Raw genomic sequence first — 25,378 nt, 5'->3', positions numbered from 1 at the left:
CTCCCTCCTGGCTGCACCATCCACCATGCTAGGCAGCTCCCCACCTCTCTCAATTGCTTGGGAAAGACAAAGATCTTCTCTCTCTTTCCCGAACCAGAAGGCAACAGACAGAAGTTGTCTAAGAGGAAATCTTTTCACTTTCTGTCCAGATTTGGTGGTTAAACAGAGCACAACAAACAACCAAACAGGTACTATCCCTCTCAAGGGAAATCAGGACAGGACTGTTTTAACCTACCAATATACCTGCATGCAACTTCAGTAAAATCAATTCTGACATTTACCAAATCACCAGAAACCAGACAGAAAAGTTCAGAGTAGAGTTTATATGAAAGTGAGAGAACAGAGAGTTTGCTAGATATGAAAGCAGAAAGCCCTAACAACACAGTACTAAATAATATTCAGCAATGCAGACTGAAAACCTGTATCTAAGGGTCTTATGATACATTTAATTAATCTCCTGCCAATGACTTTAATTTTTAGAAGCACATCTCTACTTCAGATATCTGATTTCCTTATTAAAATATTATAATAAAGGATTATTAAAATAATCTAAAATTCCACTTATCTCACAAATAAATTCTCAGTATTTTAAAGACCACAGAGAATATACTTTTAGCCCTCTCCTACTCCCACAATACACAACTGCTAAGTCACCAGAGCAGTACAATCAGAACTATAACTTTTGAGAAAAATACTGTGCATTTTATTCTTCCACTTTCTACTAGTCTACGGTTATATCTACACAATACTGTGTCAATCCTCTGTCTACCATGGGACACCACTTTCAATTAGTTCTTTTATTTAATCTTACAGTATCTGTTCTCATTGACCACAGCACTTTTAATCTGTGGATTTGTGATAACCTAATGCTAATCTCTCACTGGAAAGGTTGCCTTATATATCCTTATTGTGCTTTTTGCCAAAAGAGAAGCTTACAAAAAAATTAGCTCTCACTCAGGCAGGAAGGAAATAGCATTTGTTTGACACAACAAGAGACCTTTCAGTACATGTCTGGTGCCCTTGACCACCACACTAATATGGCCTCTCAATATGTTGACTGCCCCTTGCCTGGCTGCTCATTTCTGATAAGAGATGTCAACTCCCTGGTGTGCCATTCAGAGCCGACAGCAAAAGGCAAAAGACCCAGGAGGGTTATTTTCAAAGGTTTATAAAGGAAATAAGACATTTGCATCCTTTTGCAATGACTTTCTGATAAGAATATTTACATTGTGGCACCACATAACTATAATTGGCAGAAAAGCTTGAAAAGAAGATACTCCCTATTTGCATCATGCTCCACATTCTTTCCAAGCACTTAGCCACAATTAAGAAATACTTTGCTGACAGGTCAGTCATTCAGTCACTGCAAAATCTGCACTGTATTTTGCAATAGACATATTGTAACACTATTTAAAGTAATACTCAAAGGTAATACACTGTTGTAATCTTGTCACAATCTAGTAAATAACTGAAATCATTGCTGCATGTATTCATCTTTAGCATTTCTGACATTTATATTGGCTTTAAAATTATCTGTACTCCATACTACAATAAAAACTAGATGGCTGCTAATGGCACACCCTGCTAAGACAAGAAAGGCAGTAGCAAATCCATGGAGATATATGATAGCATGTTTGGATAATTTTAACGTTAACACAGTACACTACGAATTTGTGTCACGTTAGATAGAATGTGTCTGGTTAGAATTATGTAGACTCTCTGGAATTATAGCTTCAAAAACTGACAAAACTAGACTCAGCTCTTCATCCAAGGCAGATACAGTGCATTCCAGAAATGGAGATTCTTCAGTTTGCTTGACTTGCCTATTGATGACCCCACCAAGGAAATGGCTGGTCCTTGCAAAAGTTTTGTATTTGTTATTTAGTGTGCACTGCTCCTCAACGTTTAAAAAACTGTAGTTTCACTTAACCTTTTAAGCTACATAACTGTAGGAAACAGAGGGAGAAAAAGTAACTAGCAGTTCAGTCCTCAGTCAAGGTCAGCGTCACTGTGAAAACACCCATTTTCAGCCCATGGATGGGGTAAGCCACGTGCTTGTGCACCCTACTGAGCTGGAGCCCTGTGCAGTTAATATCCCTTGGCACCCAGAGCCTAAAATTTTATCACACATGAAGATGGAAGGCTGCGTGGTATTTTCAGGGTGAATTTAAGGGTGCTACTACTGTATCATTTCAGAATTTATTCCAGGCATAGGTCACAACACGGTGACATAGAAACCCAACTCTTTACTCATTTTAATGCTTACTGTTTTAAAGATATGGTAAATAAAGCAACAAGCAGGGTATAATTCTTTTATGTCTACTTCAAACACCACACGCGTATGTTTTACATTAAGTCAGCCTAGGAAAACTTTTTTTAAGTTCTTTATGTATTCTAAGACAGAAAGATTTTAGAAATGTTCTTATGTTATATGGAATAGAACTGGTGACCCTTGTAAATGGCAAGGCACTACATTTGTTAGCAGGATTTAAAATTGCCCAAATACTCTGGTTTTATTAAACACAAATGCTGCAGACCTGGGTAAATGCATCTAAAACATATGAAGACTCAATTTCTGTTAAGACCAGATTTTATATGCCTCTATTCTGATGTATATATACTTATGATTTCATACATTAAAGTGGGTTTCCAAACAATTTCAGGCAACCTCAGAGCTAAGACTTATATTATCAAGTAAGCAGTTTTCACTTTGCAGCGTTCTGAAGCAGGGTTCCTAAATCTAGGAATTTTGGACAGTAATCCCATAACACATCTTATGAATATATTATCTCATAATGCAAGTAACATTATGCTTTTCTCTCCTTACTTGCATCCTCTCCAAATTATTCTTTACCAGCAGGCAGAACATCATCAGAGGATTTTGCAGGCAATGAAGGTTATGATCAGGTCTTTCAGACCCTCCTTTTAAGGTTCCTCATATTTGTTGGAATATAGGAACAGTGGGCTCTGAAAGGCAAATCACTGCTGGATCATAACACTCTGATGGGCCTGACAGAGAAAGCAACAGTAGACCAGATGCAATAAGGTCTCTGTGGCCTCAAAAAGGCTGACAACTGCTATCACATAGAAAAATCACATTTGCTGTGCTGGTACCTTTATGGACACTTCACTGCATATGAGAGCTCAAAAAACAACCATTTTTTAAAGGTACATGGATTACCAAGCAATTTATTCCCCTTTGGTAAACTAGGGAGTCACACACAGACCCTGGATAAAGAGATACTTTTCAATGTGACAGGAAAAATTGTCGCATTCCTTCTTAACACTGATCTCTCACTGACTTTTGTAAAGAGCACAACTAATCAACAAACCTCAAAGTTTCCAGTACTTTAAGACATAATCAAATAGTAACCATCCTCTGAAATACATAATGAAGCTGAAAACCTCTGAGGGGCTGCAGTACACGATGCTTTGTCTTTAAAAATATACGTTTGTGTAGACACAACCTACACTCGCTTCTCAGCTATTCCAGATGAAGAGAATAGGTAAAAAATGAAACTTTTCTTTAAAACCCCCAGGATATTAAAAAATCTACATAGTTTATAAATGAAGAAAGGTGCCACGTACATTCACAATATCCTTGTCTTCATTACACAGAAGACCTTCTTGTGTATGCTAATAAAATTCAATAATATATACTTCTTTTTTTTTCCTATCCAATTCATCTCCCTTAGAGCAGAAGCAACACAATAGAGAAATAGTACTTGCTTGAATCACTTTCTGCCTGAAATTATTTGTCCATTTCTGGATAATTGAGCACTAGAATCATGGTTTTGAACTACAAAAACAGGTGCAAAAATGGTTAAGTCTAGGCTGTAATTTCACTTATTATTTCCTGCACATAAAAAGGCAAGCAACAATTAAAAGGAAGTAATAGAAATTAGGCTTTGAATATTGAAACAAATAGGCCAACTGGTTTTCCTTCAGGCATATAAGTTCAAGGCAGTGGAAGAAATTAACTGGGGGAAGACTAAAACATAAAAGTTAATCATATGGTAAGTAAAAAAAAAATACTTAATTGAACTTGCCACTCATCCTGCTTCCTTCCATCCTGTGTAATACACATGTAAAAAAAGACTTAAAGACTAATACCAAGTTTAGTACATTGTTGTTCATTTAGCTATTGTTATATTCTTCAGAAATCAGTTAATATGCCAAGAAACCACAGAAATAGCAATTACAGTTGCAACTGTAAGTCAAAGAGATTTTTAAAACAAAAGATAAAGGGTATGCAAAAATTACAGTGTATGTGCTCTACCTTACAGAAAAACGCAAGCAAATTTTTTGGTGCTGTACAATTTCTGGCAATTGCAGAACAGTCACATTCCTCTGCTGCTGCGCATCATATGAAATAAAGAATTGCAAAGAATCATAGCACAGAATGGGTTGCACCAGAGCTGTTCTCACTCAAGCAATATTCCCTTTTTTACCAATGCAGGGATAAAGAAAGAGAAGGGGGAGTAAATAATTTTTGCATCATTATTAAAAGAAATGGCACTTTCAGATCATACATTTTCGCTAGAGAAAAAACATGATGCAACAGACACACATGATTAAAACACTCTATTTCCAAAACACAATAGAATGATAGCCATAATGTGCATGCCATTCACTTTGAGAGGAGCTGGAAAATCTAAACCTATTCAGTTCAACCAGGTTTTTTCTGTAATATTCACCATCCTCTAGAAAAGAGTGTTACACAGTTTAAAACCCAAATGCACCTTAAAGAACACACTAATCACTGGGCACTCCCATAGACTGTGGTAATTAAGTGAATCAAGATCTTCCCCTGGAGTTTTGGAATCAGCTCCTTACTTAGCTGCTACATTGTCAACAGCTGGCATGAATTACTGGGAACATTTGGCTAACTGGATAATAAGGAGGACAGCCTGTGGTTGGTCCAAATTCTACTTCACTAATCTGTTTCAATATATATATATATATAAATCTCATTAGAGCCTCCATATCTTTTTTTTTTTTAAGGAATAACAACCCTACAAATACTGGGTTTTCAATTATTTTCCTTTGTTATGCACAAACACTGTAACTCTGTAACTCTCAGATTCTGCAAGAACCAGCGTAACCAAAGCCCCAATTGCCAAAATTTAATAATACTTTTTTGCAACGCTGATTCATCCTCATCCATATCATATCTTGGCTGCTGTGACAAAGGCTTGCTACTCTGAATATATTTTTCTACTTGCTAGCAATCCTTATATAAGCACAGATCACAGTAACAAAACACCCAAACTCTGTTCCCATCTATCATACTGAAGAGAAAATATTCGTGAGACCAAGCTTTCCCCAAGCTGCAGCTTTATTACAAGGTAAAGTCAAATTATATTATTACAGACCCATGCAACAAAATGCCACCCAGTGTGACCTCATTACATTATTTGCTTTGTGCCCGTGCAGTTACCAAATTCTTTCCAGAAAATCCACATAAAAATCCAGTTCTAGTGGAGCAACATGCTCAAAAGTGGTTGTGTGCATGGGTTCCTAATGGGTCCAGCCTCCAGATGTATCTTTGCCACAGGAAACTGTGGGGAGTGGGTACATTTACTAGGCGGCCCTTCTCCTTTTTCTTTAAACAGGTAAGAGGGAATCTAAAGAAAACAACTCAGATCATAGTCCCTGGAGACCTGCACAAAGCAAGAACAAGTCTGATAAAGCAATTACCATATTATTGCCAGGCATTAACAAAATCCGCAAGTATTCAGGTAAATTCTGCACGCATGTTACACTGTCAGGGCACTCAGTTACAGCTGTCCTTGAAAAACATTGGATTATCCACTGTTTTTCCTTCCAAAAACAAACATTTAAAGTGCTGGCATTTTTCTGCTCCTTGATAAAACAGTACTGTAACTTTTGAGGTAGCAGAGGATTAGTCCAATGTAATATCATGGCTAAAGCTGAAAGCAAACAAAAAAGCTAAACCATTAAAAAAAAAATCTTTGTTAAGACTATTCTCAGACACCTCATGAATTCTAAAAAGCATTGTGTTAGCATCAACATCTGGTAGCTTAGTAGGATGGTAACTCACACTTTTGCTGTAAGCTACCAGATGTTGCTGAAGGGCTTTTTAATTTAGATGAGCTGGTTCCATAAATTTATGTAATATATTTCAGTAATTCTCATTTTTATTATGTTGTACTTGACTGAGATAACGAGGAACACAGAGCACTATTAGAATTCCCACATCCTCACTGTTACCGTCAGGGCCATCGCTTGTGCATCATTCTATCACAGAGAAAGCAATCTAAGAGAAGGTCAAGCCAGCAGGATAAATGTGGCTACTTCCTGGATTTCAATCATGCCAGTCATAAGTAAATCACCCATTGAAAGGTAGTTAATCCTTGCTGTAGAGGCTAAAATTTATTATCACACAATTGTGGCAGGTAGAAATTATAAACAGCTTTTAGATTCTTCCAATCTTTTATACACACACACTGCTACAGTGATTTCCAGAAGGATTCACACCATGACAATACATAATAATTATAATATTGGGGGAACAGGAGAGAAAAGAGAAGAATGCATACTTTTTAAAGTACATTTTTTAAGTAATGTGCTTTATAACTTTAAAAAACCCAGAAAACACTGTTAATGGCTAGCGTTTTCAAAAAGTAAGCTCTTATTTAGAAGAGCTGGTGAATGAAAAGAAATTCTATATAGAATAGATAATTTAGTACTTTGAGACTCCAATTTCCCTCTGATCCACACAGACACTGACTCTACAGCTCAGGGCTTACTCAGCAGAGCAATTCAATGACCAACTTTGGTGCTTTGGCAATCACTGACAACAAATGCCCAATTACAAGGCTGAAAACTGCCATTATGCTCCTTAAAAATTACACAATAAAAAGGAAAAATGGATACAAAAATAGTTTAGCTAAGACACTTCACAACTGCTCACAAGAAAAAGTGGGCAGCAGCAGCACAAGAAAAAGGATTCACATGAGAGAAGCTGAACGCCCTTCCAGATCCCTATCCTGCCATGGGCAGCCCTGACCTCAGCAAGGTCCAACTGGTAACGGGGAAACAAGAGGAAAACTGTCAGCAATGTTCTGTGAGGAAACATAACGGAGTATTTCTGTAGGAGATCCTGACAACAGTCTAAAGGAAAAGCAAGAAGGCAGCATCTTAAGGAAAGGATGAAGGCGGTTTGTGTTCTTTGAAGGAGATAAAATGAGACAAAAGCAGGAAATGCTGTCCTTTCCTTATCCTGAGGACTTAATGAAAGGTCAAGTACAGCCATCAATCAAGATAAGGAAGAGGCAACCAAAGAAATGACCTTCTCTGAGGGGAAACAAGCATGTATCAGATAGCACTTTTACTCTGATGCAGCTCTCTATGTGAGAGAAAAGAGTACACAGTTTCATGCCAGTGTTAACAGAAAACAAAAGTGAAAATTAAGCACTTCAGCTGGAAAAAAGACAATCAAAAGCCTATTAAGTCAAAGGCTAGCAGCCAACGAAAAACTTGCTTCCAAAATTTGTAAGGAGTGCAGCAGAATTCTATTCCTCACCACTGCTGCAGATGGGCACCTGGCTTATGAGACATCTCCTGGGGGCAGCCACCCTCACTAGTTTGCCAGTGATAAGCTGCAGGCTCATTACATGCACTTTAAATTTCTGGTTTAAAGCTTGTTGCTTTTCTGAAAGATAATAACCCATTTTTAGTTATGCTTGACCTCACACTTGCAAAATTAATTTACAGTATTCCCCTGTGAGTTATGCTTATGCTGTCATTTTTGGGGATGAAAAATCAGATTGTGTAGAATTGCATCTATAGTAGATAAAAATCAAACACCGTCGAAACCAAGTTTGAGTATAAATACTTATTGGAAACAAGCCTTATGTGACTATCTTTTATTGTCATTTCTCAGCTGACATAATTTCTATTTACTGGGCTAGTATTTAACCATGGAATTGTTTCAAAGTCACTCTTTGGGAAAGAATAACAAGTTTACCAGCTCTCGAGGTAGAAAGGCCTCCTCCTGACGAGCCACAATCAGACAGACAGTCTCGCCTTGCTTTGTGCTTCTCAGCATAGCTACAAGCTCTTCCTGGGTCCTGCCAGTGATGTCCCGGCCGTTCACCTATCAGCCACAAAAGAACAGAGGGTGTCTTATCTCTGACTGCCTTTTAGCAGGTTTATTAGGTTCTCCTCACCTAACACAGGTGTCATTCAGCGACTGAGAGCAAAGAAGAATCAGCAACAGCTCCCATACTGCCTCCCCCTCTGGCCCTGCACAAATTACTTAACCTTTCTCCTCTTCATTTTCACCATCTGTTAAAGCAGCTCTGTAGTACTTACTCGCCTTGCAGGGGGTTTGTGAGGCTTAATTAGTTTGTAAAGCACTTTGAAGATGAAAAGTGCAGAAACAAGACCTTAGTATTAAAACTGTTTACCTTAAGAGCTTTTTGAGGTTAGTAAGTAGAAATAACCCACTAGATAATAAGACTGTAAGTCACAAGATATCTGAAAATTTTCAACAGACCAATTTGAGTAAAATTGTCTTAAAATGAGCACTTTACCAGCTTGATATTAACTGGAGATTTTTGTACATGGCTGAAGAGGCAAGACATGTTTTGGTCCTAAATCAATACATTTATCTGTTTTAAAATCCAAGATTTTATCAGGTTCCCCTTGTTGAAATAACTCAAGGACCCTTGTGAAAAGAATCATTTTTCCACCTCATGGTGTAAAGCACTTGTTGACAAACAAGTGACATAGAAACTGTCAGAATGACTTTTTAAACCAAGGGCAAGAACTGTAGTTCCATACCTCAATAATATGTATGAGGAAATAGAAGATATGCAAAGCTAGTGATCAATTTTAAGCAGTGCAAATACAACGAATGCTTATCCTAACCTCCAGGATTCTGTCTCCTGACTGCAAACGACCATCTTTTACTGCTGCACCTTTTGGTAAAATATTCTTCACAAAGATTGGACCAGGACCATGTACTGAAGAGTCTCTGGTAACCACTGTGAAACCAAGTCCTTCTGGACCTAAAATGTCAGACAAAGAACACACAACATAAATTTCAACATGTAAATGATGATCATTACAAGTAAGCAAACAATGTCAGCAAGATATCCTGGAGACTCATTCATGTTAACTCTTAAAAAAGAAAGCAAACAAAAAGCTGTAAACACAAGCCAATCTTCTGCACGGTCTAGAGAAGAAATCTACTGATGCCCAAACACATGCCCAAACACACTTACAACAGCTACAGATGAAAATACTTGGGTAAGCACATAATAGTAAAAAACAAGAAAGAACTCTCTTTTTAAAGTATTTACCTTTTCTATAGGTCACTACAATATTAGTCTTCGCTTGAATGTCAGTCATTTTTCATGGAATCAGAGCAATTGGAATTGTTTATTTATAAGCATAAATATAATTTATCAGGTTTTACTGAAATTTGGTAAATGGGAAAAATATCACATGATTTGAATGGAAAACTTGATGATGTGCTGTTCAGAAAGGACAAAGTGGTATTTCTAAGCTTCCATTAGTGAAGTTGTTTGTTGCTTAGAAATAAACAAACTCAAGTGTTAACAGATATATAATAATAAGTAATTAGGGAGAAAAATAAATATTAGCAGATATTGCTTATAAGCCACTAAAATCACTGTGAATAGCAGAGTCCATAAAAATCTTTTTATATTGAGTGGTATTTCTATCAATGTGATAGTTTTCAAAGATATCATGATGTCAGTATCACACTGCTATAATTTCTAAAAATATAAATGTTACAAAATCAAAAGCATTAGATCTAGAATAGGGATATTCTTAAGTGAGTTTTATTAACACAGAGCTGAAGAGTTCGGAAGTAAAAATTAGTGATTTAGGTAAAGAAACAACAAAAATTAAGAAATGAGAGCTTGATTAGATTCATAACATGTTATGAGAATAATGTTACAGACAGTTTCAAAAGGGCCACTTCTAGGATCAAATTTTACTCTCAGCCAAATCAGAGACAGAAATCAAATAAAAAATACAAATGCTAATTGGAAATTTCTTAAGCACATTTTACTACACGTTCCTAAACCTGTTATTCCATTCAAAGACAGACAGCTGCATGGTGCAGCAATTAAAGATATACACACAAATTTGGCCTCCTGACAGCTGAATAAATATGTAAGAAAAAAAGAAAGGTTTGCAGAGAATAAAAAAGGGAAGGACAAGTAAATCTGTGGTCAAGCTCTTGGAAAACATGAAATGGCAGAGTAGATTTTTAAACATATCTTTAAAAGAATGTCATAACACTGTTGAGGTCAATTAGTAGGTTAAATAAAATAACAAAGGTCGCCAGCAAACAGTTCAAACTTTGATTCTATACATGTGAAAAGACTGAACCATCTCTTAAAATAATTTGTTGATAATGAAATTGCTTCTGCAGTCAGTAACAGAGATGTCCTAATCAGTAAGTCTGGATAACACGCCTCCAAAATTTATGAAAACATTACTGTTTACACTGCTATACCTTTTGAAAGTTTTGGAACTTTTAAATTATAAATAACTTGTTTGTGTCTTCAATATCACTTGTTAAATTAGAAGTTAAGGTATTACTATAGAGAACATGATACCAAATTAATCACATAATCTCCAAAGACTTACCTTTTTTCAAGTCTATCTTTATTTTCTTTGCATTTCTCTTATTGCCAAAGCCCATAAGTGGAGACAGTGAGGGAGAAGAAGGCTTTCTACCCAGACGTGGGAGGTTGGGGCTCTTAGCTTGTTGCAGTGCTCCCTGTACACCTGACTCCAAGATTGCTCCAGAAATATTAATACTTTTCACAGCAGGTTTTGGATGAAGAGGAGGTGGAATTTTTGTCTTTGTAACTCCTTCTTCATTATTCAGAATACAAAGAGGAGCAATAGCAGACTTTTCATACTGTTCTCGGTTATATGGAGGAAGGACTTCCAAGATGACACTTTGAAATTTCATTGCCTGACGGAAGATGTCCTGAGCCCTTTAAAAGAAAGATACAAAAATTCGTATGACAAACTAGAAAATGTGAGCAAAATTTGAAGTTGTTTACAGTGAATAAGATGAAAGTTTACCTTATGTTCACATCTATAGCGTCCCTTTTTTAGAAAAGTACACATGAAATAAGATTTCAAAACTACAGCATTTCCTTACATTTCAAGTAGGAGCAGCATATCTGTTGGAATTCCTAAGCTGCTATGAAAACATATCAGCCAGAATAAACTGATGAACACATTTATTCATTTAGAGCATCAGAAATGGAAGGTCTGATGGCAACGGACTGCTGAAGATACAGCTTGCTGCTTTTTTCAAGTGCTTGTCTGTTATGTATATTCTTGTTGGCATAGAGGTACACTGAGCACTCATCACCAATTGTTCTGGTGAATACATCTACTCCAAGCAAGCTTAACTCTCTATTTTTTCCAAATCCAGTCCTCAGATTCCTTTGTAATCCCTAATGCAACTCCTGGCTGATTCCACAGCAATAAAATAGGATGAGGGTATGGGATACATAGATACTAGAAAAAAAATCTGATGATCAAAGTGGTGCAATTATTTGTGTTTTTACATCAATGGATAAATAAATAGGTTGATATTACTCACATCTTTCAAGCAGTAACCTTTTGCAAAGTGGATATGCAGATTTAACATAATCAGTGTTTTTACAGATGTGCTCAAATGCAACACCAAAAACTGTGTTAGAGCATTTAATGGAACTATTCCCCTTGATACTGATAGGGCAATGGAGAATGGCTTTAAACTAGAAGAGAAAGATTTAGGCCAGACATGAAGAAGAAATTCTTTACTCAGAGGTTAGTGAGGTACTTGAACAAGTTGCCCAGAGAAGCTGTGGATGCCCCATTCTTGGCAATGTTCAAGGCCAGGCTGGATGGGGCCCTGAACAACTTGATCTAGTATGTGACATCCCTGTCCATGCCTGTGGGATTGGAACGAGATGATCTTTAAGGTCTCTTCCAACCCAAACCATTCTATAATTCTGTGAACTGATAACATGGTAACAACACCATGCTCAGATACCTGTGCACTGTAAGGCAATTAAGACAAGTTGGCCAAAAGAATTGGTCATAAAGCCTTCCATGGATTTTGAATAACCTGTAGATTTGGATAATCAGGCCATATTACAAACCTTGGATTCCAAGGGAACAAAGGAGACTTCCCTCTTTCTATGCTTTACTCTCCTACCTTCTGTTGAAATGGATGGATTTTCTTCCATACTGCAGAAGACCATTTGAGTACAAACAAAAGAAGTAGCCAAAGTGCATTTTGAGAATTAAAAACCGAACATTTCTGCTTAGCTGAATTGAGGCAAGAGGGGAAGTAACGGCTACATTAAATTTTATATAAATCATGGAGTCCTTCTAAGAACATTGTACTTATCTCCTACCCTTCTGTGGTGTGTTTGTCAGTCTGAGTCACTATTTTGCTCAAGTCTTGGCTTTGGATTTACACTCATTTATGTAACAGGAATCAATGTTTAAAGTACTTCTGAAATAATCTTTTTTTTTTCTTTACACTGACACAGGAAGGAAGCCACTGCAAATATGTCTTTAAAACACACCTACTGCTTTCCCAGATGAACAGAGTTGCACAATATATCCACCTTGCAACTGCAGGTGGTGGAAAAGAGGCTGTTTTAAGAGGGTTTTCTGTAGCATGAAGACATTGAAGTCAGGGCTCAGTCTCAATGGTACTGCTGTGGGAAAGAACCATCCTTGCCACACATCAAGATTCAGAATAGCAACATTCACTGATGCTGCCAGAGAGAAACCTCAAATTTGGAAAAGAAAGGAAGCAAGGGAGAATGTTGTAGGGAGGCATTGTTTTAGTATCACCCTCAAGGGTTCTGTTTCAGAGCTGTAACAGACTGGGCCCTAGTGTCTCAGCAGAGATTATAGGTTATCCATTCATCTATAGCCTGTCAAAGTTCTCAAGGACAGACCTTACCCTGATAGTAGAAACCACGGCACACTTCCAGCATAAAGGATGTAAAATGTTAACTCTGTTTCTTTCACACCCCATCTTCATCCTTGTAAGTAGCTGCTTGGTCATATGTTACAAGGTAATTTAATAACTCAGTTTCAAAAGGTTAATATTTAAAATGTATGCAAGAAAAAACATAAGATCTCCTTCAAACAAAAATTAGTGGAAATCACTCAAGACATCCTATGGGAAAGTCTAAATGCAGTCTTCAGGGGCAAAATAACTGGCTACACTTCAAAGGGAAAAACTAATGAATGAAGAAATTTATATTTCTTGAGACCCCAAGTGCATACTTTAAAGAAGTAAGAGAGTCAGTTAAAAGAGGTGTTAGAAACTCTGCAGCACAACAGAACGTAATTGAATAGATTAGCAGCAAATGAAAAAGTAGACCAACAGTCCCAATATATAGCTAATATAAACATGGGAATACAGAAAGTAGGCTGCTGCTGCTGCAGCTGCAGAAGCAGCAATTGTCAGGAGCAATACTAGAAAGTCTCTGCTGAAATTAGGAGACAGCATATAACAGTAAGTGTTAAAACAGCTTTTACAAGGGTTATGAAGAAATGTCAATTTGAAACTAGCCAACAGATTTTCCTCTCGAAGGAGAATCTGATTGTTATTCCTGGGTCAACAGTCATTGGAACCATACTTTGTTGTAGCTTTTACAATTAGTGGATTTCTGTAACTTGGACTTCTGTCAGGTTAGTACAGTTATGTCATGCAAGATGAAAACTAAAAGGCATGCTCATGGAGATTAGTTTCAACCTGGAAAGAGTCTTTCTTTAGTCATTCCCCACAGCCAGGGAAGAGATGATGTAGAAAGGTATTTTGGAAAATAATTCAGCAGAACAATGCAAGACTTGGGAATATGTTAGAGCTCATGTAAAATGTTCTCCCCAGTCCCCAAACAGACATTGAGCCCTCAATACCCATATTTTTTCCTCAATTGCCACTGCAACCACACTACTTGGTTTTGTAACGTGAGGAAATTTAGCCCAACAAAATTAGGCTCTGCTCTGAGTCACCTTTAAGTCACTTTTCTCTCCCAATAATAGAGAGAATCTTACAAGACCAATCTCTTTAAGCTAACTCTTGTGGTAAATAGTCCTTCCAACTCCCAAAACTTTACACAAGCTTTTAGAAAGTGTTGTGCATATTGCATTTTGAAGGAAAGCCTGACAGAGAACTAGAAAACTTCCTCAAGTATTTCTAACTGCCCCACAATCTATTAATCTCACAGAAAAACATGCAGAGTCCTTCACTCCACAAACACCTCATGGGCTGAAAGCCTTTGTAGATCTAGTTACACTCAGAAGAAAACACAGAGGAGACAACACATTGTAAAGAAAAAATCACACAGGATTTTGAAAAGAGAGGTTTTGATTCAAGCAAACCTTATTTGCAAAATTTCATTACAATTCTGCACAGTGGGGCAATGAATGCTTTAATAAGATACCGACAATTATGTTCTGCTAAAATTGATATCTTATTTAGGAATTTGCATGGATGGAAGAGAATGGCACGTATAGAGCTGTTCTGTAAAAGCAAAGTGCTTTTACCACCAAATATGCAGAAAGCTGTAACTAAAAAGCTATCAGGAGGAGAAAAAGCAGTCTCAGAAACAAGAATACCTATGCGACAGAACTACACTGGTTTCACGAAAACTTATTTTGCAAATATTTATTCCTAACTGTGAAAAAATGTATTTGATTTTAGTCTAGAAGCCTTGAACATTTGGCTTACTGTTTAGAAAGTTAAGCCTCGACTCCCTTGACATCTCAATAGGTTTTTGTTATACTATAAACAATCACTCAGTTGTCTAAACATATGGATTGAGAGCAAAAACAAATTACTATTTAATTACTACAGCAAATATCTGTGAAATTTGAGAGGCTATTCTTTTGTGCAACAATGCCACATTAATCCATAGATGATCAAAACAACCTGTTAGTTAAAAATTATTTGAAATAGATAATAAATGTCAACAGACTTTTAATAAAAGTCATAAGAAGTGAGACTTTCCCTTTAGCTCGAGTAATCATAATCTGACAGTAGAAGTATTTTTTAAAAAATTAATGCTCGAAAAGCTGCAGCACAATAAAGACATCTTATTTCATTTGCAAAAGAAGATTAAACACCATGCTGTTATGTTGACTCATTCTGAAGGTCTTATAAAAAAACTACAAAGTGAATATGGTAAAAGTAATAGAAAAACTAGAAAGGGAAGATAGCATCTACAAAACTTAATGCTATTAAATTAGGTAAGCACAGTAAGTTCACTAAAACTCCTCAAATTTCACCTTATTTGGAGGTTTCAGAAAGAAAAATTATGAAGTTTCTGTCACATATTGATTTTATAGGCATTTTTTCTGAAATCAGTATTAATCCCTTTAAAAACCACTTAAACACAGCGCTGTATAATATCCCAGCTAGTTAAAAGTATTAATAAACCAGCACTTACTGTGCAAAGGTTTTATCTGTAAGGTCCACATGGTTTATCTTCACAATGCATTCATTTTCATGGAAAAGACCATCACGCCTAGATCTGCTGTTTTCCTCAATACCACGGATGAAGAGTCCCAGCATCCTAAAAGGCAAAACATAGGTGCAAACTGTCCTTATTGCACTGATACAAATTTAGAGAACTAAAAATAGATATTAATCTCTTCTGTGTATGAAATGATAAAGTAGACTGTCTCTCTGTCTATGAAGTGCTTAACCTAGAGGAAGGTTTCAGCTGACTTATTAATGAAATAGGGGGGATTCCAAAAAATACCACGAAAAATTGCTGTACACTAATGCTTTACTACTTGCAAGGACTTGGGGAGCATTAACTCCTGTAGGTCATACTTGGAGAAGCAGAGGAAAACACCTAGACTCCTCTCCAGTTAAAAATATCAATATAGCTTATGCAATATTTTTCTGCCACTGCTTCAAGTAAAAGTACAAACAGATTAAAAGTAATTTTCTACCTTGACTACAATAAAATAAACAGGAGTTATAATGAGACAAAAAAATAACTGACTTTTCTACTTCTGAAAACATCTATGAAGTTTTCAGTTGCCAAAGCCCCTTGCTTTCATACAAGACAGCAATACTACTCATTCATGTGGCAGGACAGCAGCAGAACATCAACACCCAAGCTCTCTGTTAACAAGCTAAGTGTAAGTGAAAATGAAGGTGCAGCACAGAATAGTGCAATAAGTGAGTCAGTGTGGGTGGTGCAAAATTCCAGTGCTGCTATCTCTGCTAGGAGCGCTAGGCTATTCCTGACCTACCTGGAACACTGCTGTGTTGCAAACTATAATTCAACATAGCTATATCCAATGATACTCTACAATGTGCAAAAATTCCTGACAGCTGCGCGTTTGTGAAGAACTTCTATAATCAATCTTTGTCCACTAAATTTCCATACCATTTCAGCATCAAAGATGGTCATCAAGGATGACCTTTAGAGACCATTTTCTATTGGTTATACTTCATAAAATATTAATGTGCAATTTTCAATGTGCCAACACTCCAAACACAAAGCAGAAGTCCTGTATTTTTGTCTCAGATTCATGACTGCCCCTCATATCTAAGTCCATTCAACAGATTCACAGTATGCCATTAACTAATTCAAGTGACACTATATTCACTGAGCATCTGATTTTAGATTTACTGTCTAAGAACAATAAAAAATTTGTACTTCTGTCCTATCAATTACGTGAAAAACTAGTTCCTACTGAATATTAGTTCTTTGCAGTATCTAACAGAAAAAAGCGATTTCATAGCATAAAATTCTCTTGTAACAAGTGTTATCCTTCCCAAAGGATTAAAAAGGGTAGTGATGGTGAGGGGCCACAGCCCTTTTGATGACATCCAACTAGTGGCAATCAAAATCCTTAACTCTAAGAACTAACTAAATACAACTAGAACTACCTAAATACAACTGTGCTAAAATGCAGACCAGTAAAAGTACAGACATAAATGAAATTACAAATTAAGTTGGTTGCTTACTAATCCTGTGTGCTTGGATACTGCATTCATATATGCAATAGTATTGTCTACTTGTCTGAAACTTGTATGTGCTGTACTGCCCACTTGCCTTGAGTTACATAGACTGAGGCATTTTGAATTCATTCCTCCATTACTTTTTCCACAGCCTAAATTTTACCATTTTAATGCACTATTAAATTTTAATTTCCTGTTTTTAATGATATTTAAGTGCAAAAGAAAGGGGGAAAATTATTTCCATTACTTTTGTAGTTCCTGTATAAACTAAGACTTTGTAAATTAATATGATGTTTTAATGACCTGTATAAAAATTTTGGCCTGCAGCAGCACCATGCTAAAGCCAGCATTACCTTATTAGAAGATAACTTTACAATTGAAATACCAAACCCAGCTAGTCAGGGCCAGCATGTCCTCATAAATTCTATCATGTCACCAAAAGAAATAAAAGATGCTTTTCTGTACTTTCTCATGTTATGATGAGCCACGATTTATACTCTAGTCTCAGGCTAGATGAAAAAAAGAGGGTCAACCCATTTAAGTCAGTCCAGTGCTTTAACAAAGGTATCAGTACAGTTCTGCCAAGAACTGTATGAAAATGTAAAGACAACTACCTAAACCAGTAGTTCAATTGTCAAAGACCTCCTCTACTCCAGCAGATCCCCAAAAGCATTTGTAAGTAAGGACATATTAACATAAATACAATGTAGACCAAGAACTCTTCTTCTTGCAGGTCTTTAAAAGCTGCTCTCAACACAGTGATACTTAAGTACAAAACTGCATTTCAGTCACAACGACTACTGATTTTAATAGCCTGCAATTTCATCAAAATTGTTCTACTGAAAGATCTTGAAGTACGGTGTACCCACTACAACCTTTATGGCATGCCTATATCAAGGAGCTCCGTCTGCATTTCAGAATGGGTAACAAACACAGGTGGCTTTCTCAAGACCAACAGGCAGCCCACAAAGCCAAGGACACAACTTGCATCTCTGACAGTTGCCACTGAAGACACACTTTCTTCTTGAGACAGTGATGCCATTTTACAGGCAGCAGAGGGACATCTATTTTCTCTTTTGGTAAATAAAACAATCTGAATTAATTTGGGTCCACTTACAAATTCAGATCTTGCCAAGAAAACAGACCTTTACAAGGTAACTCAATCCTTCACATTCTCTGTCCTACATGAAAGATGACAAGTAAAGAAACATTGAAGAATTAGACAATTTTTACTTTTGCAATAATTGGCTTTGTGTAACAGGCAGCCATTTTACTATAAAGCAATGTCATTTATGGCTCTGGCAATTTCCCATCTCTTATTCACGGCTGCCAGTGTCAAATTAACTCTCTGGCTAAGCCTCTGTATGTCAAATTTCAGCCTAGATTTTTTTTTTAACGCATCCTAGTTACATAGCTTGGAAAACAGCTATAATGAAAATGCTGACACAGTCTTAACTACAGCACATCAATATGAGCACACCGCTATAATAGGCTTTTGTGATCTCGATGGACTTTGTTAAATCATTTATAATTAAAGTAATTGTATTATGACAAAGAAAGGTTCATGGTATAGAGCACATTCTATAAATGCTATGCAATCAAATCTGAAAGATGGCTTGAAAAGTATGAGGTATGACGAGGCAAGCAACTTCTTTTACTCTTCTTGTCTGGTATGTCACTAAGGAAGAGACTATGCAGAGATATTTAATTAGGAAAAACAAAACAACAAACAAAAACAAACAAGCCCACAACAGCACAAGAAAAATCAACCCAACACCACACAATACTAGAGTCCAGTTTACCATTCAGAGAATAAAAGCTGGCACAATTAAAAGGGCATATATGAATAAAGATGATAGTACTGACTGAAAGCAACTGGACATGACACTTCATGCTGTGGTCTAGTCGACAAGGTGGAGATCAGTCAATGGTTGGACTCAAGTATCTTTGAGGTTTTTTCCAACCTAAATGATTCTATGGTTGCCTTATACAGAACTTGGACTAGTAAATATTTTGGAAATGGACAAGCATCATAGACCAATTTTTGTTTTCCTCTAGGTAAATAGGCATTTTAAGACAAGCACAAATGAAATCCTTTCATTAATATACTTCTTGAGCAGAAAATCAAGAAGAAACTATCTTACCTTCCACTCAAGGATGAAAAAAAGGGCACTACATGTATTCCCAAGGGTCCACCTTCTGCAGAAATCTCCACTGTTTTTGTAATTTCACTGAAAAAGAGTACATGGAAACAAATCTCATAAGCTTATTCACAGAATTCTCCATAGCCTCTGAATATCTCTATATCAATATATCAATAAAACAAATTCCTGATTGATCAGATAGCAGAAAGGGTAGAAAAAATATTTTACTCAGAGCTCACTAATATATGAAAATAAAATGAAAAGTAAAACAGCCATGAAATTCTTTAATTGTTTTAGATTAGCATTTGTGCTTTTTAAAAGGGAAAGAAATCAAATACTAGACATTTTCGTAAGTTAACCTTCAAGTAAATTAATTAGAATACTAAATAATAAGCTTTTATGTGAGGAGAGACTTAATCATCAAAAAAGAAAAAAGCAGAGCGGAGGGTTATTTTACATGTTCTTAATTTAGGCTCCATGTGAGTTCCTTCAATTTTCCCATGTGGCCACATTATAAACACAAAGATCACACAGAAAGGACATTGAGACTTTCAAGTCAAATCATATTTAAATATACTGATTTCTTCCCTCAGTTGCATAAAACCTCTCTGATGAACAAAGAACAAAACAAATTGTGATCAGTAGTGCAACTCAGCTCATTTATCAAGAAGTTTCCTTCCTCTAACACTGTTATTAAAAACCTCTGTATTATCTCTGACAGACTTATGCTGTTTCATGGCATGTGCTGTTTCACTTCCTATTGACTACTGTACACTGTCAGCCTTACAGTGACCTTAACTCTCTTTTGGGTGACCATGACTGGAAAAGGAAGGTACTTGAACTGGCTAGAACCTCAAAAAGTTAGCAAGTCTGTATTTCAGCAGACCTTGTTCCTTCATTGCACAACAGTGTCCATCTTCCGAAATACTCCCTCCCCTCCCACAGTACTGAACACCCCCAGCACCCAGGATCAGTAGCCAGCAGACAGCAGCAGGGCACACCCATTCACAACACCCCAGCTGGGAGCTGCGTGCGCCTGCCAATCCTGCAGTGTGCACAGAACATGCAAAACTGAACCAAATGGCCACTTCAGATACTGCCCCGAGTTAAACACTCAGTCTAACTGATCAAGTGCAGACTGCTAGAGAGAAAGAGACTTCTGATCCTTCCCTGTGCACCAGATCTAGAGAGCACATGTTTGCTAGATAAGACAACTAAGCTGACTCTTTACTACCACCTTGCCTTCCCCACCTCAGATGATTTTTCCCTAGTACCACAACTTCCTCTGGCACCAGCTGACTGATCTTGCTGACCCATGGTCTTATGATCATTTGATTTGATGCAAGAATCAGCAAAAATGCACCGAAACCCATCAGGAATCTGTGATTGCCCTTGAAGTGGCAGCACAGTTACACCACATTCAGTACAATATGAACCCACGCGGCACAGCTGAGCCCTCTCACAAGGAGCACAATTACTCAAATGACCTTAGACAAAATCTGGCATTGCTTCCTAATAACACAGGAATATTTTTTTGTTATTATGAACCTTTATCCAGTTGCACAATGATTAATGAGAAGCAATTTGCCCTAAATACAATAATTCTTAGCTTGATTGGCTAAATGTAGAATAAGACTGAAAAATAAGTTTATAATTTTTTTTTTAATTAAGGCATAGAGTGAGTTTTGGGGAGCTTTTTTTTTGTAAACTGTTCTTCTGAAAATGCTGGAACTGTAATGAACTAATGTTCTCCAGATATTAAATGGAAAGACCCTGAATAACAAGACACCACTGATCCCAATGTAACAGATTTACACGTTACTGTATTTATAAAACAGACACCATCAACAGGCATTTGTGGATTTTTCTTTCCTGTATTCACCCACTTCATTAATCAAATGAGGAAATCCTGACAAAATCTTCCTGTAGGATTTTTTTAAATACATTTTTTTCTGGTGAGGCTGGTTAGAAAAGCTAATCAGTGCGGTTACCAAAAACCTCAACAATGCATGCATAGGAAATTAACTCCTTTTTCAGTTCCATCTTTTACTTCCTCCAATTCTCTTAACACAAAGATAATTAAAGGGCTACTTACACTGTCTTTTGAACTTGTACAAAATCAAAACGCATAAGTAAATTAAGCAGCCAAGCCCTTTAGATTCAGAAAATAATCAGAAGTAGTGAGTGGGCTTTCATTTACACAGGGAAAATTTAAGTAAGTTACAGCTGTCCCCAAATAACCCTGGGTGCTCTAGGAAGGAGTTGTCTTCCTAAGCAACTGTAAGAAAGCAGGAATTGTTTTGAGGGCTATCACAACAGACAGGTGAGCTGTCATATTAAATCAACGTAGTTACAGTTATAAGTAGGCTGAAAGCCAAAGAAAACATACAAACTTATTTTTAAACTGAACATGAAATCTACACACTAAGAAAAATAGGCTTCTTTGTGAAAACAAATAGCCCACATGCACATTATATATTACTTTAAAAATCGTTGGTATATCCTAAAACTTACAGATGTTCTAGAGCACTAGATGTTCAGAATAAGAGCATGCTGTATACATGTACTAAGAACTTTGAAATTATAATTTTAATTAAAAATCCATGAGTCTAAATAGACTTCTTCTTCTCAAACAAATGGGACTCTTAGTTACAGCCAAGAAAAAAACAGCCTTTGACACCAACTTTCATGGACCTTTGAGGACATGTTAATTTTTATATTATACCTATGAAAGCATGACAGTTAAAAAAACTTAAAACCAGAACATCTGGGATTTGATTTGGTTTTTTTCATTTGTTTAAGAACCTCCAAGATTAGAGATTCAGACACATTTGGTATCATTCACTTGTTCTGTCCCTCTTCAGGCAGGTTTAATCTGCCCACAAGGAGAGTAGAACTCAGCACTGTACTATTTCATGCTGGCTTACAGTTTATACTGTACTGGAGAAAGTATTCAGGAACAGGGCATGGCTGAGTGAGATTCTAAATAGGATGAGCTCTAAGAATACTAATTACTAAACTCCAAAGGCACATGGGACACGCAGGTGCTAGGACTCTTCAGTTTGACAGAGCTAGGTTAAAAAAATTAAAGTAAGATGTAGGAGAAAGCAGAATTACTGTCTTACAGGCTGACAGCTGTGACAAAAGAATGTAATTTACAGAATTTTTGCAATATTCAACACATTTTAAAAACAAACACCTAAATAGGAAAAAAATAAATTCCAGAAGTTAGTAACCTACTTGTGACCTACTGCCCTTTGAAATCTCCCCTACAGATCTTAAATGCCTTTTGCAGCAAAGAAAACACAAGTCTGGCCTATCAAATCAGTATAAAAGATCTGGAGTAAAATCCCTAGCTGGGGATGAGAGGCTGGGAGCATCAGTGAGAGATGCACAGCAGGTGCCTCAGTAGGCTGAGTACCTCCTGCTTGTTCTTCAAGGAGCAGGCAGAACTCCTACCTCAGGAAATCTTGAAGAACCCACTTTCTGTGGAATACACAGAGATACATTCTTATAGGAGTCAAAAAGACCAAACTTTACAAAAGCCTTTATGTCAGTGAAATTTCTCTGAAGTGCAAGGTTCACCCCAGCCAGAAACACAGCACTCAGCCTTCTTCCAATACACACTGGCACCTCCCTTCCCCTTGCTGCACTGAAGGTACCTCAGGTCTCACTCAGGGGAGAGCACCTGTCCAGCATTACCTGATCCAAGATGCTACATTACTGATGTTTAACCTGAAGAGGCTGTCATCGTTTACTATTTAAATTCTTCTTTCTTTGATATTATTGATTTCTGACATTCTTTACTGTCTATCACATTTGTCGACAAGGCTTGCCATGCATATTATCAAAAATGCTGATAGGTACTGTTCAGCAAAGAGATAGAGAAAGTGTACACATGAGTAGTGAGCATGCACAGCATTGGCAACATAGAAAGTAAAATTTAAACAGAGTGCTGCACATGTAGTGGTCATATTCAGTTGTGAATCAATCTGATCCTCAGATTTGCAGTGTCCTGGCTTTGGAATACTATAGCTCCCTCTCCTGAAACCTGTATCAAGAATTAGCAGTTTGTGATTTACACAATGGGAAAAGATCTATCAGCTGAAAGCTTCTCTGCAGAGAACCCATCCCAACACTGAGCACACAGATGCTTTAAAGGGAACCCTCTCCAGAAAGAAACATTACATGTTGCTGCAGCAAGACTGAGTTCATTGAGGAGCCTTGATCTTCCCCAGCTATAAGGGCTTGGTAGAATTGCTCTTGGAGAATGCAGTAGGCATAGCCTAAAGCAGGTTAATTGTTTTGCAACAAAGTGAAGACAGTACCTCAGAAAAGCTGCTTACTGCATGGGTTACTGGGCAAAACTTGTCATCATATGTATGTCACAAGAACCTACTGCTTGAGTAAATACAAAGTATTTACCATTCCAGTGGCATTTTCCTTTGCAATTTTGGTCATATTCAACGCTTTCTCAAGCGTTTTTAAGAAAAGGTACAGATTAGTAAGGTGCCATATCTCAAAAAAATCTTTTAGTGCAGAATGTCAATGTTTCCCTCGCAAACAGAAAAGCACAGCTGATATTCTGAACATGCTATGCGGTGTTTTTATTGACCACAGCCAAGTAAAAGGCAAATTAAATGTCAGCCAGATGTAGAGAGCTCACAGATGCAGTTATTAAGCTTGTTCTTCACTTGCATCTCCAATTCCATGCCTCTTCCTCCAATGCTGCCATTCCAGAAGAGAGAGCATTCATCAACAAAAGGTGTTGACGTCTGGTAGAGAGCAAAGGCCTACAGGGCATGTCAAATACCTACAGGAATTTTAAAGAAGAAGCATGCGCAGATTTATCCAAATAAAGAGTCTGATGACTCTGCCATGTACTTTTTTCATATACTAAACCAATACAGGTACTGATGATAATAAAGTATTTGTCCCCATTCATCCAGAGAACGCTTCCAGCGTATTCAGCTAAACTAAACCTGTCACACTGCCCACCCACCTCCTACCCCTTTTCCACATACTTCTTTCCCCGTTTTCAACTAGGTGCTCAAACTTTGCTTAAAATGTCTTGAAAGGCCTGAAGAAGGAGCTGGAACTCAAGATGTTATGTAGTGTGAACACACTCAAATGATAAAAATCAGAAAAATATCTAAATAGGGCTAGAAAGCACCCTACAAGGAGGAGAAAAAACAACTCAATGTGCAGGCAAAGGTAAGTTTTCCAGGTACAGTTAAGGAAACCGGTCAATTTTTTGTAAGAGACAGGAACAGAGCAGCTGCTCCATTCTACACAACACTAAACAAACTATCCACAAAGTTCAAATATTTACTATGAAATAATGTCACAATCTTACAGTTGCAGGTTTGAAGAGGAAACAAATCACTTTCTCCTAACTAAAATGCTTTAATCTAGTTGTTCCAGACTTTTTTTTTCCCAGTAAAATTAGTTAGTTCTCACAAGATTAACCCTGAAGTTTTAGAGAGAAATCAGACAGCCGGCAAGCACTGGAGCTTTGTGTCTTTTTTTCTTTAAATCAAATGGTTCCAATTCTCTTTTGTTAGACTAATGAAAGACACAGTAGGTTAAAAATAGGAAAACACGGAGAAGGAAAAAATGCTTCAGCTACACTTTAATTATGTATCTTCAGTGCTTAAACCAAGGAACTGACCCTGACCTCTGCTAAAAAGAAGTGGGAAGACAGCAAAAGCGAACATAATGAAAACACATAATGAATTATCTACGCATAAATTACCCTTTGCGTTCCAACTAATCCACTGCTATTAAGCTAAACATCCACTTGCAAGCACATTCGTGTTTACTGTTTCTTAACATTATAATTTTTACTGAGAAAAGCAAGCTTTCCAAAACCAGTATTCCCATGTACAGTGTGCTAAGGAATTCAGTGCTTAAAGTTGTGACAAGTATTTACCTGATCATCTATAGAGTATCAAGACCCTGCTCTTACTATGAAAATCTTTCAGACCTAGTATAGAACATGAAAAAAGGCACAGAGAAATACAAAATTTTATACACTGATGACACTAGCTTGGCTTCCTTTACCCTGAATATCATCTTTACTTGAAAATCAACAACAAAAAAGCCACCTTCAGAATTTACAAGAGGATTGCCATTATTTAATCTATTGAAAAACATTCCAATGACCCAATGTTTTAAATCTCTCCTATAGTAAAATTCAACTCTCAAAATGTCA

The 25,378-nt window shown here is 36.9% G+C and overlaps 1 protein-coding gene across 1 annotated transcript in view; it reads right to left on the bottom strand.

The window, feature by feature from the left end:
* Nucleotides 1–25,378, bottom strand: part of PARD3B (par-3 family cell polarity regulator beta) — a 372,170-nt gene that overhangs the window by 200,572 nt on the left and 146,220 nt on the right. The window contains exons 8-12 of the mRNA XM_014306667.2: nt 19,165–19,251; nt 15,489–15,614; nt 10,654–11,009; nt 8,899–9,038; nt 7,994–8,122 (exon numbers count right to left, since the gene is read on the bottom strand). Coding sequence (XP_014162142.1) covers nt 7,994–8,122; nt 8,899–9,038; nt 10,654–11,009; nt 15,489–15,614; nt 19,165–19,251 — 838 coding nt within the window. The remainder of the gene's footprint in view (nt 1–7,993; nt 8,123–8,898; nt 9,039–10,653; nt 11,010–15,488; nt 15,615–19,164; nt 19,252–25,378) is intronic.

Source organism: Geospiza fortis, unplaced genomic scaffold (genome assembly GCF_000277835.1).
Source record: "Geospiza fortis unplaced genomic scaffold, GeoFor_1.0 scaffold112, whole genome shotgun sequence".
NCBI lineage: Eukaryota > Metazoa > Chordata > Aves > Passeriformes > Thraupidae > Geospiza > Geospiza fortis.
This window is presented reverse-complemented; position numbering and strand designations above follow the sequence as displayed.